The 14,635-nt window shown below is 36.8% G+C and overlaps 2 protein-coding genes across 2 annotated transcripts; one reads left to right on the top strand and one right to left on the bottom strand.

The window, feature by feature from the left end:
* The first annotated feature begins 1,667 nt into the window (after window positions 1-1,667).
* On the top strand, window positions 1,668-13,654 carry LOC110718587 (transcription factor GTE1-like). The gene is made up of 9 exons (XM_021897448.1): window positions 1,668-1,898; window positions 2,138-2,230; window positions 3,222-3,443; window positions 5,375-5,452; window positions 5,866-6,090; window positions 6,206-6,304; window positions 7,257-7,315; window positions 12,525-12,675; window positions 12,788-13,654. Exons 2-9 carry the CDS (start codon window positions 2,165-2,167, stop codon window positions 12,980-12,982), a joined length of 1,095 nt encoding a protein of 364 aa, XP_021753140.1. The 5' UTR covers window positions 1,668-1,898; window positions 2,138-2,164; the 3' UTR covers window positions 12,983-13,654.
* Window positions 7,322-9,394, bottom strand: LOC110718588 (putative protein TPRXL). The gene is made up of 2 exons (XM_021897449.1): window positions 8,624-9,394; window positions 7,322-8,534 (listed from the first exon to the last, which is right to left on the bottom strand). Exons 1-2 carry the CDS (start codon window positions 9,299-9,301, stop codon window positions 8,250-8,252), a joined length of 963 nt encoding a protein of 320 aa, XP_021753141.1. The 5' UTR covers window positions 9,302-9,394; the 3' UTR covers window positions 7,322-8,249.
* Window positions 13,655-14,635: the final 981 nt, after the last annotated feature.

Raw genomic sequence — 14,635 nt, forward strand, 5'->3', positions numbered from 1 at the left:
TAATCCAAACCGCAAACCGAACTTTTACCCCTACCAACTATGGGTTATTATGGAATTATCCCAAGTATGAAATGTGTCTTCAAAAAAATGATCTGGTATGAATTGTAACCGGTTAAGTAGGTAAAGTTTTATTTTAAATATCACTCTTTCTCCTCCCCTTGCCCAGCTCCATAACCACCGGTCCACCACTCCTGGTCTGCTCCCCTCCACCACCCAGCCACCTACGTACGTGCACCATTCTTTTGGTTGCCCTCAATCTCTCCTTCGCTGCCTCTCTCCTCCTCAATGCCATTGTTGACCACTGTTGACCTCGGCGTATTACTACTCCTTTCGCTCAACACCGATCAAGTTCAGCTCCTCCCTCATATCTCCATTGCAATCTCACTCCCCTGCTTCATCTTGCCCCTAATTTCTCTCCTCTTCATTCAAAACTAATGATTGTTGTCTTTTTCATTTAAAATCAATGGACAAACTACAATAATTTATATAATGAACAATCATAAACGACATTCATAGTATAAGTAGTATAGATAGGTTATAGGTTGTAGGTTGTATTGGAATTTCTCACATTGCTGTTAAAGTTCAATCAACAATGTAAGCTCTTCTCAATCACAATATGCCACCTCATCCAAATAACCTGTTAAATAGGTCACAAAGCAATTTTAGAAGACACCCTCAATAGTTTGGATTAGAATAATCCATAACTGGGATTAATATGAGAAGACATCCAATAGTTAGGATTAATGGTATGAATTTTTCCTTAAAATAGTACTCGTAATACATGCAAAATCGCTATATTATAAACGGGGGCTTAAGAGTAAAGGGGGAGGTAAGGGAGTCCATCTAATATGGTTGGTGGGGCTCGAATTCGTGAAAGTCACAAGGTGAGTTCCCTATCAACTCAATCCCCATCAACTCAATCAAGGTTGCTTGGTTAAAAAAAAAATCTTTTAAATTAAGGTGAAGGACCTTACTAAACCGACACTTCACATGTTAAGTCAACCAACTTTGCAAATCAGCGCTCGAGAGTTGAGGGGAGGTAAGGAAATCCCCTTACTCCCAAGCATAGAATGTTTTTTTAAAATGGAGTGATTTCTTGTGAATAGATAAGTAAAAAAAAAATACAAATTTATCAATTTTTTTTTTTTGAGGGTTTAAAATAAGTTTATCACAATTAATCTATCTATCTATCTATAACTATATACTAAAGTCGAAACCAGGAATGACACATGTCATCTTCTGGTTAAAAATTTTTCCTCCAAAAGTTTTAGTTTTTTTTTTTTTTTTTTTTTTTTTTTTTTTTTTTTTTTTTTTAACCTTAACTATTATTAGGAATAACCTTAATCCTTTAAAGAATAACTATTAATTTGTCGTTAGTTTGAATATTATTTAAATGTGCAATTTCTTATATATTCATGATTACATAATATAAAAACTAATATGATTAGTTTAATACATTATCAGTTTTTTGTAAAATAAAATTTATTATTTAGAAAATTAATAATTTTTATAGTATAAAAGATAACTTTAAATACCTTAAACATAACTTTTAACCGTCTTACAATAAATTAATGTGCAACCGCTTTTTTAAACAGTACGACTTGTAAAAGTCTAAAGCACTTCTTATAAGTATTTTATTGGGTGAATTTCCAAGCAACCACGCCAAGCTTGTGTTCCATCGATTATGATTCATGAGTTACATCTTACATGACCTAAAAGTCCTGATGAGTTAAACCGCCGTTAGTTATACTGTAATAGTCAGCTTCCAGACACTGAAAATTGTTGCTTTCCTCTGTTTCATTTTTTTCTTTTCAATTATACGTTGCTCCCCTCTTTCTCTCTCTACTCCATTGAAGCTTACTCTCAGCTCTCTCTCCTCCATTGAAGCAGCTTCTCAGGTAAGATTTTTTTTTTTTTTTTTTTTTTTTTTTTTTTAATTTTACACCATCTTCTTCTAAGGTAGATTTATTAATTGAACTATAAATTAGAATTACCGAAGTTTTGAAAAAATAAAAGTAGCAACTTTGTTGCTAGAATTTTACTGTGTGCAATTTATGTTGATTGAGTCAAATTTGGTTACTGATGTGTTGCAGAACCCTTAAATTTTAATGGGGATTTTGTGCAATTGGTATTTCAGATGGAGGGTGAGAATTGACAATTGAAAATGGGTGATTATGGAATGGAAGATTACAAGAATCGAGTTGATGTTGTGTTGTCACAAGTCAATACGGTGAGTTTGCTTCTGAAATTGGAGTTGTGCTGTTTGTTTGGTGCATTGCTAGTTTAGAGGCCTATAGTCCTTCAATAATGCTAGCTGGAACGGGAACGGATACTTATCCCTTCGATCATTTAAAGTAAAAGAAAATTTGTAAAGTGTTTTTAGCACGAATATAGCATTATAAGCATGTCCAATGTTGTTGCATTTCAGTATGATTAACAATGCATCTATACATGACATGGCAATTCTACCCTTGGTTGAAAGAGCTTGTTTGTTCGTAACAATAACAATAAAAATCCGTGTGGTATAAGGTAAATGAACTAAGTAGAAGTATGTTTGTGTGTAATTTGATGCAAAGTTACCCATGTCAATATCTGTTGCATATTGTAGTGCATTTGCATCAGCAATTAGTAATCTTAGGGATGTGATATGAGTGACGCCTTGGCTTTTGGCCTTGTCTGGCTGGCAGCAAAGCGCAAGTCCTAGCCTCCTAGGCCCTAGGCCCTTGGTCTTGAATTTCATGCTTAATAATTTTAGTACCTAAGGCATGTTGCTACCTTTGTTTAGCCAAATATAGGTGTTTTTAGGGATTAAGGGGACGAATCAAAGTGACATAGGCTGAATCTTGGTGGGTTGTGGTCAAAAGGCAAATCTGCCACTTACAATACCCCATCGTGTTGAGTTGTTTATGAAGGATTCGACCCGCTGCTCAGAAGGAATTGTAATTCAATGCAGCCCTTGCGGTGAGCTTAGCTCATGGTAGGGGTCAAAGCCCCTACAATAGGACTTGTACTTCAATGCAAGTGTCGCCTTTGGCCTAGGATTTTGACCTAGAGGTGTTCAGTGATCGAGCATGCTTTCTTTGTTGCAAGTCTGTTACACACTAAAATATATTTCCGATGTTAACTGTCTTGCAGACCAGTCTGGGAGTGTTTTTTTCTTTATCGTCAATGTGTATTTATTATCTGTATGAGGTATAATAACATGAGTTATATGTATGCAGATCGAGAAAAAAGTTTGTGAGGTTGAGCAGTTCTACCTGAACACCAGTAAAAAGCAAGCGAATAGCTCAAAAGGTGGCTCAGCTTCTAAGGAAAAAGACAAGGATAAAGAGAGACTTGTTGCTCAAGCCAAAAAGCAGCAGCAGGATGCAACAGGCAAGGAAACGGCTGTGTCAAAGAGAATGCAGGAGCTGATACGTCAGTTTGGCAAAACATTAAATCAGGTATATGTTGTTATATTTCTGCTTATGTGTATACTTGTTCAAATAATATTTTTTACGAGTAAATATTGGAAACAGTTTTGTACTTCTGTGAGTTGCATCCTCAAGTAATATTTCTTTGGTATGTACCTTTCACTTTTGGCTATTGTTGTCTACTTTTCATGAGGTTATTGATGCACTGCAAATATGGCAAAGTATAAACGAGTGTCCTCTATAAACCATGGTTTGCTTATGCTTTTTAGGTATGAAGTGTATTTGGGGTGATAATGGGCATATAAATTCTTCAATAGAGGGATACAAATCCTCTGAATCTCTGATAGCTGTTCTTCTCCAATTATTCTGAACACTAGATATTCGTGTATTCACTTGATTGAAGTCAAGAACTATTTGCGTATATATTGTTTTCTCCAGAATCTTCTTCACTTGTCTTGAATATGTTATTGTCATGAAATGTGAGTTATGAATTGGTACTCTTGTGGTAGCGTAATGGCTCTGAATTAGCTGAACATGGACCTGTTTAGATGAGAAATATAGGACTTTTAAGCTCTTTTTGTGAATGTTTGGGGGTGGGGAGGGTCTGGGTCTCCCCTCACAATAAGTCATCTGTGAATGGGAGTGATTGTTTTGTTAGTGGTTAAGTAGGAGAGTAAGTCCTCTGGATTAAGGTGAGAGACAGGACTTGTATTGTTCTTAAATTCGTAATTGAGACATCTAAGTTTAACTCATTTCTCTCAAATTCTGGTGTCTGGACTCTGGAATTAAGTTGGCAGTTCTCTTGTGGCCAACCAAAAACTGAGCTGCAAATTCAAAAGCCTACCTAAATCTTGTTGATTTCAACAATAAAAAAAATGCTACAAGTGTGTTGAACGATAGCCTTTGTGCATAAGATTCACCTAGGTGTTTGTGGTACTTTCTAGAAGAGAGAGGAGAGACCACAGAAAACATAAGGAGGCATTCAGCTGACAGTGCTGGATAAGTGGGCTGGTTCTCAGTTGAGCCAATTAAACAATCTGATTATTTCCACTTTCCAAACTACCAACCACAGTATCAAACTAGCGCAGGAACCTTTGGAATGATCTCGTTAAAATCTCTCAAGCTAATTTCTTTGAAGTTCTTAAGAAGTTGTAGGTTATTGTATATTAGAGTTATCAAGGAGAAATAAGGTCTCCTTAAACATCATTACTTGTATGCTGATTAAGGGAAAGGTTGTTGCAGAAGATGTAGCTTACCATCTTACATGTATTACAAAGTTAGTGAAGCTTGTAGTATCTAACCTATATTGCCGTTGAGCTCTCCAAATCTCCACTATTGCTAAACACATACTTCCTCCGCTTTTATTTAGATGAAACACTTCTTGTTTCTTGCCTATGCATATCTTCAGTCGCTAATATCCTTGATTGTCAACAAGTAAAAGTTAACAAAAAAAAAGAAAATTGATATTTCAAAAGTATAAAATAAGACGAATCTAACCAAACTCCACATGATTATGTTTTTCCGTATGAATATAGTGTGTAAATTTAGAAATGTTTCATCTAAAAAGAATCGGAATAAGTATATCTGATTTGTAGAGTTTGCTTCAGTTATGCAGTGCCAAAAAGGTGCTTGGTATGGGAAAGAAGGGTGAAGTAGTTTTGGTTTGCTGAAATGTCTAGGATGTGTCCTTCAGCAATTTGGTTGTGCATGTGACGAGGAGAAAACATTGACATTAGGTTGAATTCTTCACTTATTAGTGCTGCCTGCACTACTTTTTTCCTGATAAGATGTTTGCTGTGCTTTGTACATGTGGTCCTCCTCAATTGCTACCCAGGGCTGGATACATGGTGCTGTGGTTGTCCTTGTTCTTATGCTCTTGGTCAATTGCCGCAATCTATGGAATCGTACTTCAATTTGAATAATTGTCCTGGTAATCCACATTTTTTCCCTTTGCTTTTTAGATCACTCAACACAAGTGGGCATGGCCTTTTATGGAACCTGTAGACGTCAAAGGCCTTGGTTTGAATGATTACTATGAGGTAAAATTAAATCCTTTCACTTTATTCACTTCTTTAATTCTTTTCATTGTATACTGTGAACACTTCTTTGTTCTTCCTGTAACCTTTCTGCTTAATCTTTACTGGTCAAAGTTTGATACTGTTATCCGTTAATTTGTTAGAAGTTGTAAGAATATTATTATTATATTTGTCTTCGTATCTTCCCTCACTTCTTTCTAATGTATGACTGGAGAAATTGACTGTCAAAGTTCCATCTTGGAGAGCACAAAATGTCAAATAGGAAGTTAGAATATGTTTAATGGACAATGATATTGCTTTACCTAAGATTGTTGTGAAACCTTTGCGGACTGTTCCTCCAACTTATCTGCTTTTGTGTGCCTTTTGAGTTATTTAGCTGCTAGAAATTTTCTACTCAACTTTTCTGTTTCTACCAGATTATTGAAAAACCTATGGATTTCAGTACGATAAAGAAACAAATGGAAGCTAAGGATGATAGTGGATATAAACATGTAAGGGAGATCTGTGCAGATGTGAGGTTGGTTTTCAAGAATGCGATGAAATATAATGACGAAAAGAATGATTTCCATGTCATGGCAAGGACCTTGTTGGCAAAGTTTGAAGAGAAGTGGCTACAGTTTTTGCCTAAAGTTGCAGAAGAGGTGAGATTCCGTTGATCATTAGGCCATTCTGTGTGATCACAGTTGTTAGCTGTATAAGAGTTTTGTCATATTTTATCATTCTTTCACCTTTAAAAAAGGCAGGTTGCTGTTGCAGGAAAAAAGACGAGAAGAAGAGGAGGCTGATGTACAGTTTAGCATGCAGCTAGCTCAAGAGGCTACTTATGCCAAAATGGCTAGGGAAATAAGCACTGAGGTTTGTTCCTTTCTACGGAATGAATGGACTGTTTCTCTGAAACTTTTAGAATATCTTTAGCAATCATCCTGGCAATGTGCCTGTCAAACATGATGCATGAGATCACTAAGGTAAAAATAATGTATACGTTTTATTTTATAATTATAACAGAAATACTTTCTGAAAGCATTGCAAACTACTCAAAATTTGATGCCCAAAGTACTTTCAAAATGAATGGACTATAAGTATTTCATTTAAGAAGCCTGAATACTTTTTAGTACTAACCCAGGTAAGTCGCACTTAAAGCAAATTACCCTATATGAATATGCAGAGGATGTCCATACTGTTTCTTATATGTCATAATTCAAAATGACTCATGATCTTTTGGTTGATTTGAAATTTTCTCATATAGAATATAACCTGAACTCTCTCTTCAAACAGCTATATAAAATGATCTCTTTCTGTGTCTTTCTGTTTGATTTCTGGTTGTTTCCTAGCTGGAATTGACTTTGAATTAAGCTTCACCTGAACAAATGGTTTGCGTTTCTGAAGATTATTTTTCCAACTATGATTTCAGAAGTCCATAATTACCTTGTGAATCAATGACTCATATAACTTGATGCAGCTAAATAAATTTCGCAATCACTGTTTTGACATTACAAGACTAGTTATCCCTGAAACACCATGTTTACTTTTAATTTGTCTGTAATAATGATTAGTGTATAACAAATCTGAAATTCTCTGAAACTCTCGGGTTATTCTTTTGTATAGTAAATTAACTGTTGTTTGGCTTATTGTCAAATATCTTATTAATAGAAAGTTTATCAGGGTAAATGGCTCTTATAACTTTAACCATTTTCCCTCCAGGCTATGTTCATGCATTTGTTGTTATCCATTGTACAATGTTATTCTATGGGTTAATAATTTTAGATATGTATTTTACCCTTATCTTTCCTCTTAATCTTATTTTCAGCTTTTTGAGGCAGACATTCACCTTGAAGATCTTAGGGAACAACTGGTTCAAAGGTGCAGGTAAATGATGATTGTCCTATCATGTATCGATTGTAGTTGCTTAACCTATTATTGTTTTATTACTACTAGTCCTAGCAAGGTGTATCTGATTCAAACCCAAGTTTTACCCAAAATTACATGACCTTATTCTAGTCCAAACTGAGATTGATCCAACCCAATGTAAAAATTAATGTCTAATTGACAAAAGACATGAAGATATTCCAATCTGAATCAATCCAAAACCAAACTAAATGACTAATCACTCAAACTTGCTGATTATGACCAAATTACACCCAATCCAATGACTTGTTTGCAACCTCTAATTAGAGTGTGGTTCATTATTTTAAGGATATTTTGGATTTTAACACCTTACAAAAGGCTGAAAATGTTTTTTAACACCCCCCAAAAAAAAACTTTTATTTTAACACCTCCCAAAAATATAAAAGTTGGAAGTTAACACCAAAATCCATCTTCCGTTAACAGAACTGTTAGTGGGGCCCACCCCAACGGATATATTTTTAAAAGATCTGTATATAAGAACCATTCTTCCACGATTCTTGCACGATATATAAGAACCATTCTTGCACGATTCTCCCCCAATGAACGAAATTGTTGTTCTTATTGAATAGCAGCAGCGCATTGCATTGTTGCACGATACTTGAAACAATTCTTTCACGATTCTTCCACGATTTTTGAGAAGAGGAACAGATTGAAGCTGCTGAAACAGGTGAGTGCGGTCAATTGTTCGGTTGTTTGGTAATTATGGTTTAAATTCTCTTCAATTATTATTTGCAATTGTTTCGTACTCAGATTAATGGTTGGATTATGTTATGTACGCATCTAAATGCCCAATTGTTCATAATAAAACTAGCAAGTTACATAACCAGTCATGAGTACATAATAAAAGTTTGAAATTGTTCAACAGACATAATGTTTGATATCCAGCATGAGTACATCACTGAGTAAGGTTGTTGAGGGATTGCAGCCTGGCCCTTGTTACAACACCTGTGGCTGTTGTAGGCTGACTTGAGGAAGACCTTGTCTTTCTTTTTGGTTGGCTTGAGGCAGGCTGACTTGAGGAAGGCTGAGCTGAGGATGGCTGACTAGAGGATGGCTGAGCTGAGGAATGCTTAGCTGAGGAAGACTGTGGCTGTGGGCGCTTGCTGAATGGCAGACAACCTTCTTGCTCTTGAGGAAACTTTTTGTTTCCTATGCTGTTTGGTCCAGCCCCAATTGCACTCTATGACATGCATATAAAAATAAAAAGTCAATGGAAAAGACACATACATATATAAAACAAAGGGGGAGTTGGTGTAATGCTTGTGTTACCTTTTTAGCAGCCCTAATCTCTTTCTTCTTCCTCTCCTCCACCATCCAAGGAGTGTTCAGTGGGGGTCTGCCTGCTGACTTTATCAGCTCTGTAGCTGGTGCAGCAGGTACTTTGCAAGTCTTGGCATAATGCCTATATCCCCCACAGTTGCTGCATTGCTTCTTCCTCTTGGTACTTGCCTGACCACCTGAAGAAGAACATTCTCCTGGCTCAAGCTTCCTTTTTTTGCTCTTTGGTCTCCCAGGTTGCACCTTAACAGAAGGGGGTAGTGGTTCCCTCATTCTGACTGTCTCCCAGTGCTTTGGGCCAGGCATTGGTTGGACAGCTGGTTCATAAGCAGACCTGTATGTGTCCATGGTATAGTATGGGTCAACAACAGCCTCTATGTCACCCCTCATATCCAATATGCAGGCATAAGCATGAACACATGGAATGCCAGTGAGTTCCCAATGGTAACATGTGCAGGTCTCCTTGTCCAAATCAACCAACACCTGGTCATCCTTCAGCTGCACCTCAAATGTATTCCCTCTGGATGGCTGCACCACACAGGACCTAGCCACAAAGTCTATCCTCCCCAGAACATGCCTCACATATGGCACTAAGTTGTGTGTAATTGTTTTTGAATCCTCCCACTTTTCATTATTCCTGTTCATAATATACCTCCTCATCCATTCCATTTGGGTGAGGATAGGTTTATCTCTGGCGGCCTAATGACTGCATTGAAAGTCTCACACATGTTGTTCAACAACATGTTGGACTTGCAGTTTGGTGTGAATGCATGTCTAGACCAATGGTGGGGAGGAATGTTGATTAAATACTCATATGCCTCTTCATCGAGGAATTTGATAGACTCCATGGCAATTTCATGCTCAAACTGACATATAAAAGCATACCAGAAATCACACCAAGCATATACAAGCTAACCAATATAAAAACACACCAACAGTCATATAAAAGCATAGGCTAGCTTCAACAATCAATAAACTTACAATGGTGGTGGCCCTAGCTGCTCTCCAAAACAGCTCCTTAAAGGTTGATCCAGTGAAGTTGAGCTTGAAGTTAGCCCAAATATGCCTCACACAAAACCTTTGCTCAGCTTTGGGAATAACATCAGCCATTGCTTTAATCAAACCCTACCAAATGCAGACAAAAGTATAATCATCAGTCAATCACATACATACACATGAAAACTTAGAAATTGAACCTAAATAGTTAAGAGGGAAACAGAAGCATTACCTTTTGCCTGTCAGACATGATGGTCAGCCCAGCTCCTTGATCATGTGTGAACATTGACATAAGGGATTCCAAGAACCAACCCCAAGTTTCCTGGTTTTCAATCTCCACTGTGGCCCAAGCTAGAGGAAACAAGTTGTTATTCCCATCCTTAGCAACTGCCACCAGAATTTGCCCAGGAAAGGCACCCTTGAGGTGACAACCATCCAACCCTATTAAAGGCCTACAACCCTTTGCAAATCCATCTCTCAATGGCCTTAAACAGATGAACATCCTCATGAACAATGGTGGCTCTGGCCTGTCAATACCATCAACAACAACATTGCACCCTGAACCAGGGTTGTACTTCATCACAGCTTTCCCATAATCCCACACCCTAGCATACTGCTCCCTAGCTGAACCAAATATCAGTAGTTTTGCCCTACACCTAGCTAGCCATGCCTTATAGTAACTCACATCAACTCCTAAATCATTCAAAATCCTAGCCCTAATCTCCTTAATTCTCCAACCAGGGTTACTCCTAAACTCTTCTAAATACCTCTCTGCTATGTATTCAGCAGTAAGCATCTTGTTCTTCTTTACTCTGAAGCAGGAATGGTCTAAATTCAAGGTTTTGATTTGCCAAGTTTGCTGCTTAACAAGTTTTGATGCAAACACCTTGAACTGACACTTTACCCCCCCCACACATGTACAAGCAGGCATTCTACAAGTGTAGCTATTGAACTCACAGCCACATCTATATCTACACTGAACTGTAATCCTTTTACTGTCATTATGCAAGTAGTAGAACTCATACCTGTTTTGAATGGCATGAAGTCTTAAGGCCCTCCTCAAGACTGAAGCATTACTGAATTTCTGATTTAACTTCAACTTGATTGGGTTGTCAAAGTCCACATCAGCATTAAACCAAGGAGCATAGTCCTGTTCCTCATCAGATCCACACAAACTCCTTGAATCATCTGAATCAGCATCACTTTCTGGATTCACCTTCGGTTTTCCAACATCCAAATCATTTCTCAACTCTACTCTCTTATCTTTGCCAACCCTGTCATCTACTGCACTCTCCAAACCTTTCCTAAGGCTCTTGTTCACTTTGGCCAAGATCTCCTTTGACCCTTCAATATACCATTCCTCATCCCCTTCATCAAATTCTTCTTCACCAGGTTCCCAATCTTGTCCCTCATCACTCAAATCTGAACTTGAATAACCAGATCCTTCACATCCATCATCCTTTTCTTCATCAAACCTCAACACTTTAGCATTAGCTGAGGCTTTCCTAGGTGGACTCTCCTCCCTTTGTTCAGTTTCTGTCTTCTTAAACCTAGGGCTCCTCCTAATAGTCGATGTATTTGAACTTTCTACCTTCTTATCCTTTTTTTTTGTCTTTGCAGGATTGGGTTGGGCCTCTTGTATGGGCTGACTAGGAGCTTCTGTTGTTACAAAAACCTCAACATACCCCTCTTCATTTACTGTCTCCAAAAGGCCCTTAACCTCTTCACTGTTAACTAGTTCCCTTTTCCCAGTGTTAAAGGTTTTCCCCTTCTGCCTATACCAACAGCTGTAATGCATAGGCACATCCATATCACCATTAACAAAACCATGAATTGCAGCTGTTCTAATCAAATGCACATCCAACTTAGATACTTGAACCTTCCTCTTCCAGTAACACCAACCACCACACCAATACAGCAGCTGCCTGTTTTTGGTTACTCTTTTAGGGACAAAAGCACCTCCCACTCTAAGGCAGATGTCAACCAAACTATCCTTGTCACCCATTATCTACCCACCAGTGAAAAACATATAAAACATATTAAAAGCCATGTAACTATACATGCACAATACGAATAAACAAATCCATCACAGCCACACAAACAAACACATAAAAAAATTGAAAATAAACATATACAAGCCAATGTAGGTGCTCAGTAACATAAATTAATCAACAAACCACACTTGCTAGTTTAATTAACAATAAACCACCTTAATTAATCTCTACTTTCAATTACGAAATCCAATTAACCTAAGTCGCATAGTCAGTTACAGAAATTGATTTATCAAGGCTTTCCTACTGTGGTCCCAAAATTTACCCTAATTACCCAATTATTGCAAGGTTTACAGCAATGAAGCACCAGTAATTGACGAAATTGCTATCAAAGGAGAGCAATTTTACCTTATTTTCTGTGAATTTCAAGCGGCTTTCGCACTTTTGTAGTTGAAGAAGATGATGAAGAAACCCTCCTGAGCTTATCTTCTCCAACGTTGACACCACCCTACACTCCACTTCTCAGCCAAGATCTCCTTTGGTTCAAAAGCGAAATCAATGAAGGTTCAGAAAGAATTCAATGCAGAAGGTTGCTGCGAATTCAATGAAGAAAGAAGTTTCGTGTTTTGCTGGGTGAAAATTGAAGTTCAAGCCAATTTGTGGGACCCACGTTAAATTTCCGTGACGGAAATCGTTAACTGGTGTTAACTTCCAACTTTTATATTTTTGGGAGGTGTTAAAATAAAAGTTTTTTTTTGGGGGGTGTTAAAAAACATTTTCAGCCTTTTGTAAGGTGTTAAAATCCAAAATATCCTTATTTTAATAATTATTTTGGTTCTTTGGATGAACATTGGCCTATGTGCTCTCTGCAATTTTTAATCTGAATTTGAACCATCAAATTTCAGGAAAATGTCAACCGAAGAGAAAAGGCAGCTTGGCACAGCCCTCACAAGACTATCCACCGATGACCTCAGTGGGGCTTTAGAGATTGTTGCCCTGAGCAATCCTGGGTTCGTAGCAAATGCTGAGGAGGTGGACCTCGATATAGACGCTCAGGTACCCTTTTCCTTATCTAGTTTGATCAGGATATATTGTCTGCCCTACAGGCTAGCGTCTTGTCAGATAAATTTAAGATTTTTTACATTTGACATGGCTTTTGGTTGCACAGAGTGAATCTACATTATGGAGGCTAAAATTCTTTGTAAAAGACGCGCTGCAAGCTCAAGGCAAGCCTGCAGCAAGCATGGGTGGCAACAATAACGATAACAATGAAAACACTATTAATAATTCTAAACGAAAAAGGGAGGCCTGCGACACCATTACCAAGACTGCCAAAAAGAAGAGTAAAAAGGTAGCATCTTGATTGTTGTAACTTGTAACAATGTAGAATAGATGAATTAAGCTCTGTAAGATCTGTAACTATAGTATTATCTTGAAAGAAATATCCCATTTTCTTAAAAAAAATTATGACTTCATTCCCAGTTTGGTGCTGTATAATTGACTGTTTTGATGTAAGATGTAGTCTGAACTAGGAAGTCAGTTTTAGAAGAGCAGTGAGTGATTGGATTTCTTACTGTAACAAGATGACGTTTCACCAAACCTTTGCCAAAGTGCCCTACTGGGAACATAACTGAAACTCAAGGTTTGAATTTCAGAAAGTTATCAACAGCCCTCAGATACTATGTGGAAAAAAATGCTGTCGAAAATGAAACTGGAACTCAGAGCGTATGGAGTATATCCCTTGAGTGGTTATGCTTATGTGTGGAAGGTTCTTCAAGGGATTCATTGGCGAACTCTGGTAGGCAGCAGGAAGGCAGGAACCTGCTGATCCATACTGACATCTTCATGACAACACCATTATTTTCCTATAATTAATCTTGACATATTGTAAAAATATTGCAAATTAGACGGTGCTCTTGGGTGCACCCGACTATAATGACACCTTTTATTCTTTAGGGTTGACCTATATGCTCTTTGTATTTGAAATATATGTTATTAAACTAATCCGTACTTGTATATATGTTTTAATTTTGTGTTTTTTGTTTTTTTTTTCTTTTTTTTTCCTAGCCTTTATGATCATTGCTTTTTATTCATGTTCTTTTTTTAAAGCAATTTTATTCATGTTCTTTGAAAAAAGCATTTATGTTATTCGAGTGCACAAATTAAATGACAAAAATTTATCAATATCTCCTTGTCAAAAAAGGAAAAAAAAACTGTTAAAATAAATGTCTAACTTTGACTTTTATATTAGTCATATATACCATTTTGATCAATGTTTGTCATAAAATACATGATTAAGCATGTCATATAATATTGTTGAATGTGTTCGTCAAAGTGAGAAATTTATTTCGAAACCAAGGGAGTAATTCAAGGATGAATTACCAACCAATGACGCTGAGCCTTTTCTACTTGCTAGTCGTGAGGCAGAGGTGTAAAATAGAGCGCCGTAAGCATTACTGTACATAGTCAATGCAACTACCAGACACTGAGAATTGCTGCACTTTACTCCGCATCATGCAGCAGCTATACATAGCTATCTATCTCACGTCAGAATGTCAGATATTATGTATTGGATCCAATGACCCGTACACGTGCGTGTTTCCAGCTGCAAATATACTCCAATTCTCAGTTTTTTTTTTTTTTTTTTTAATTATTAAATTAATGATTTTAACTTTGTAATTAATAAGTAAAAAAACATAAAATTAAAAAAGAAAAGGACAGTACTAATGTAATTGGTATCAAACACACATGCATCTTGCTTTTCTCCTAAACCCATCTTACCTTTTATAATACTCGTACGTAATTTCCTAATCAACCAATTTGTCCTTATCTTTTTCCCAAAATGAAAAATAAACCTAAAAAGATTGTTGCCTCGTTTAATTAAAGAAAGATTCTATATTCTTAATGGTCAATATGCTTACAACAAATGCGGGGTTTGTCAACTGATAATTTTTAATGGGAATTTATTTTAACTTTTGATTTTGTTTTTTAAATATTATTTTTTATTTATAAGATA

Source organism: Chenopodium quinoa, unplaced genomic scaffold (assembly GCF_001683475.1).
Source record: "Chenopodium quinoa cultivar QQ74 unplaced genomic scaffold, ASM168347v1, whole genome shotgun sequence".
Classification (NCBI taxonomy): domain Eukaryota; kingdom Viridiplantae; phylum Streptophyta; class Magnoliopsida; order Caryophyllales; family Amaranthaceae; genus Chenopodium; species Chenopodium quinoa.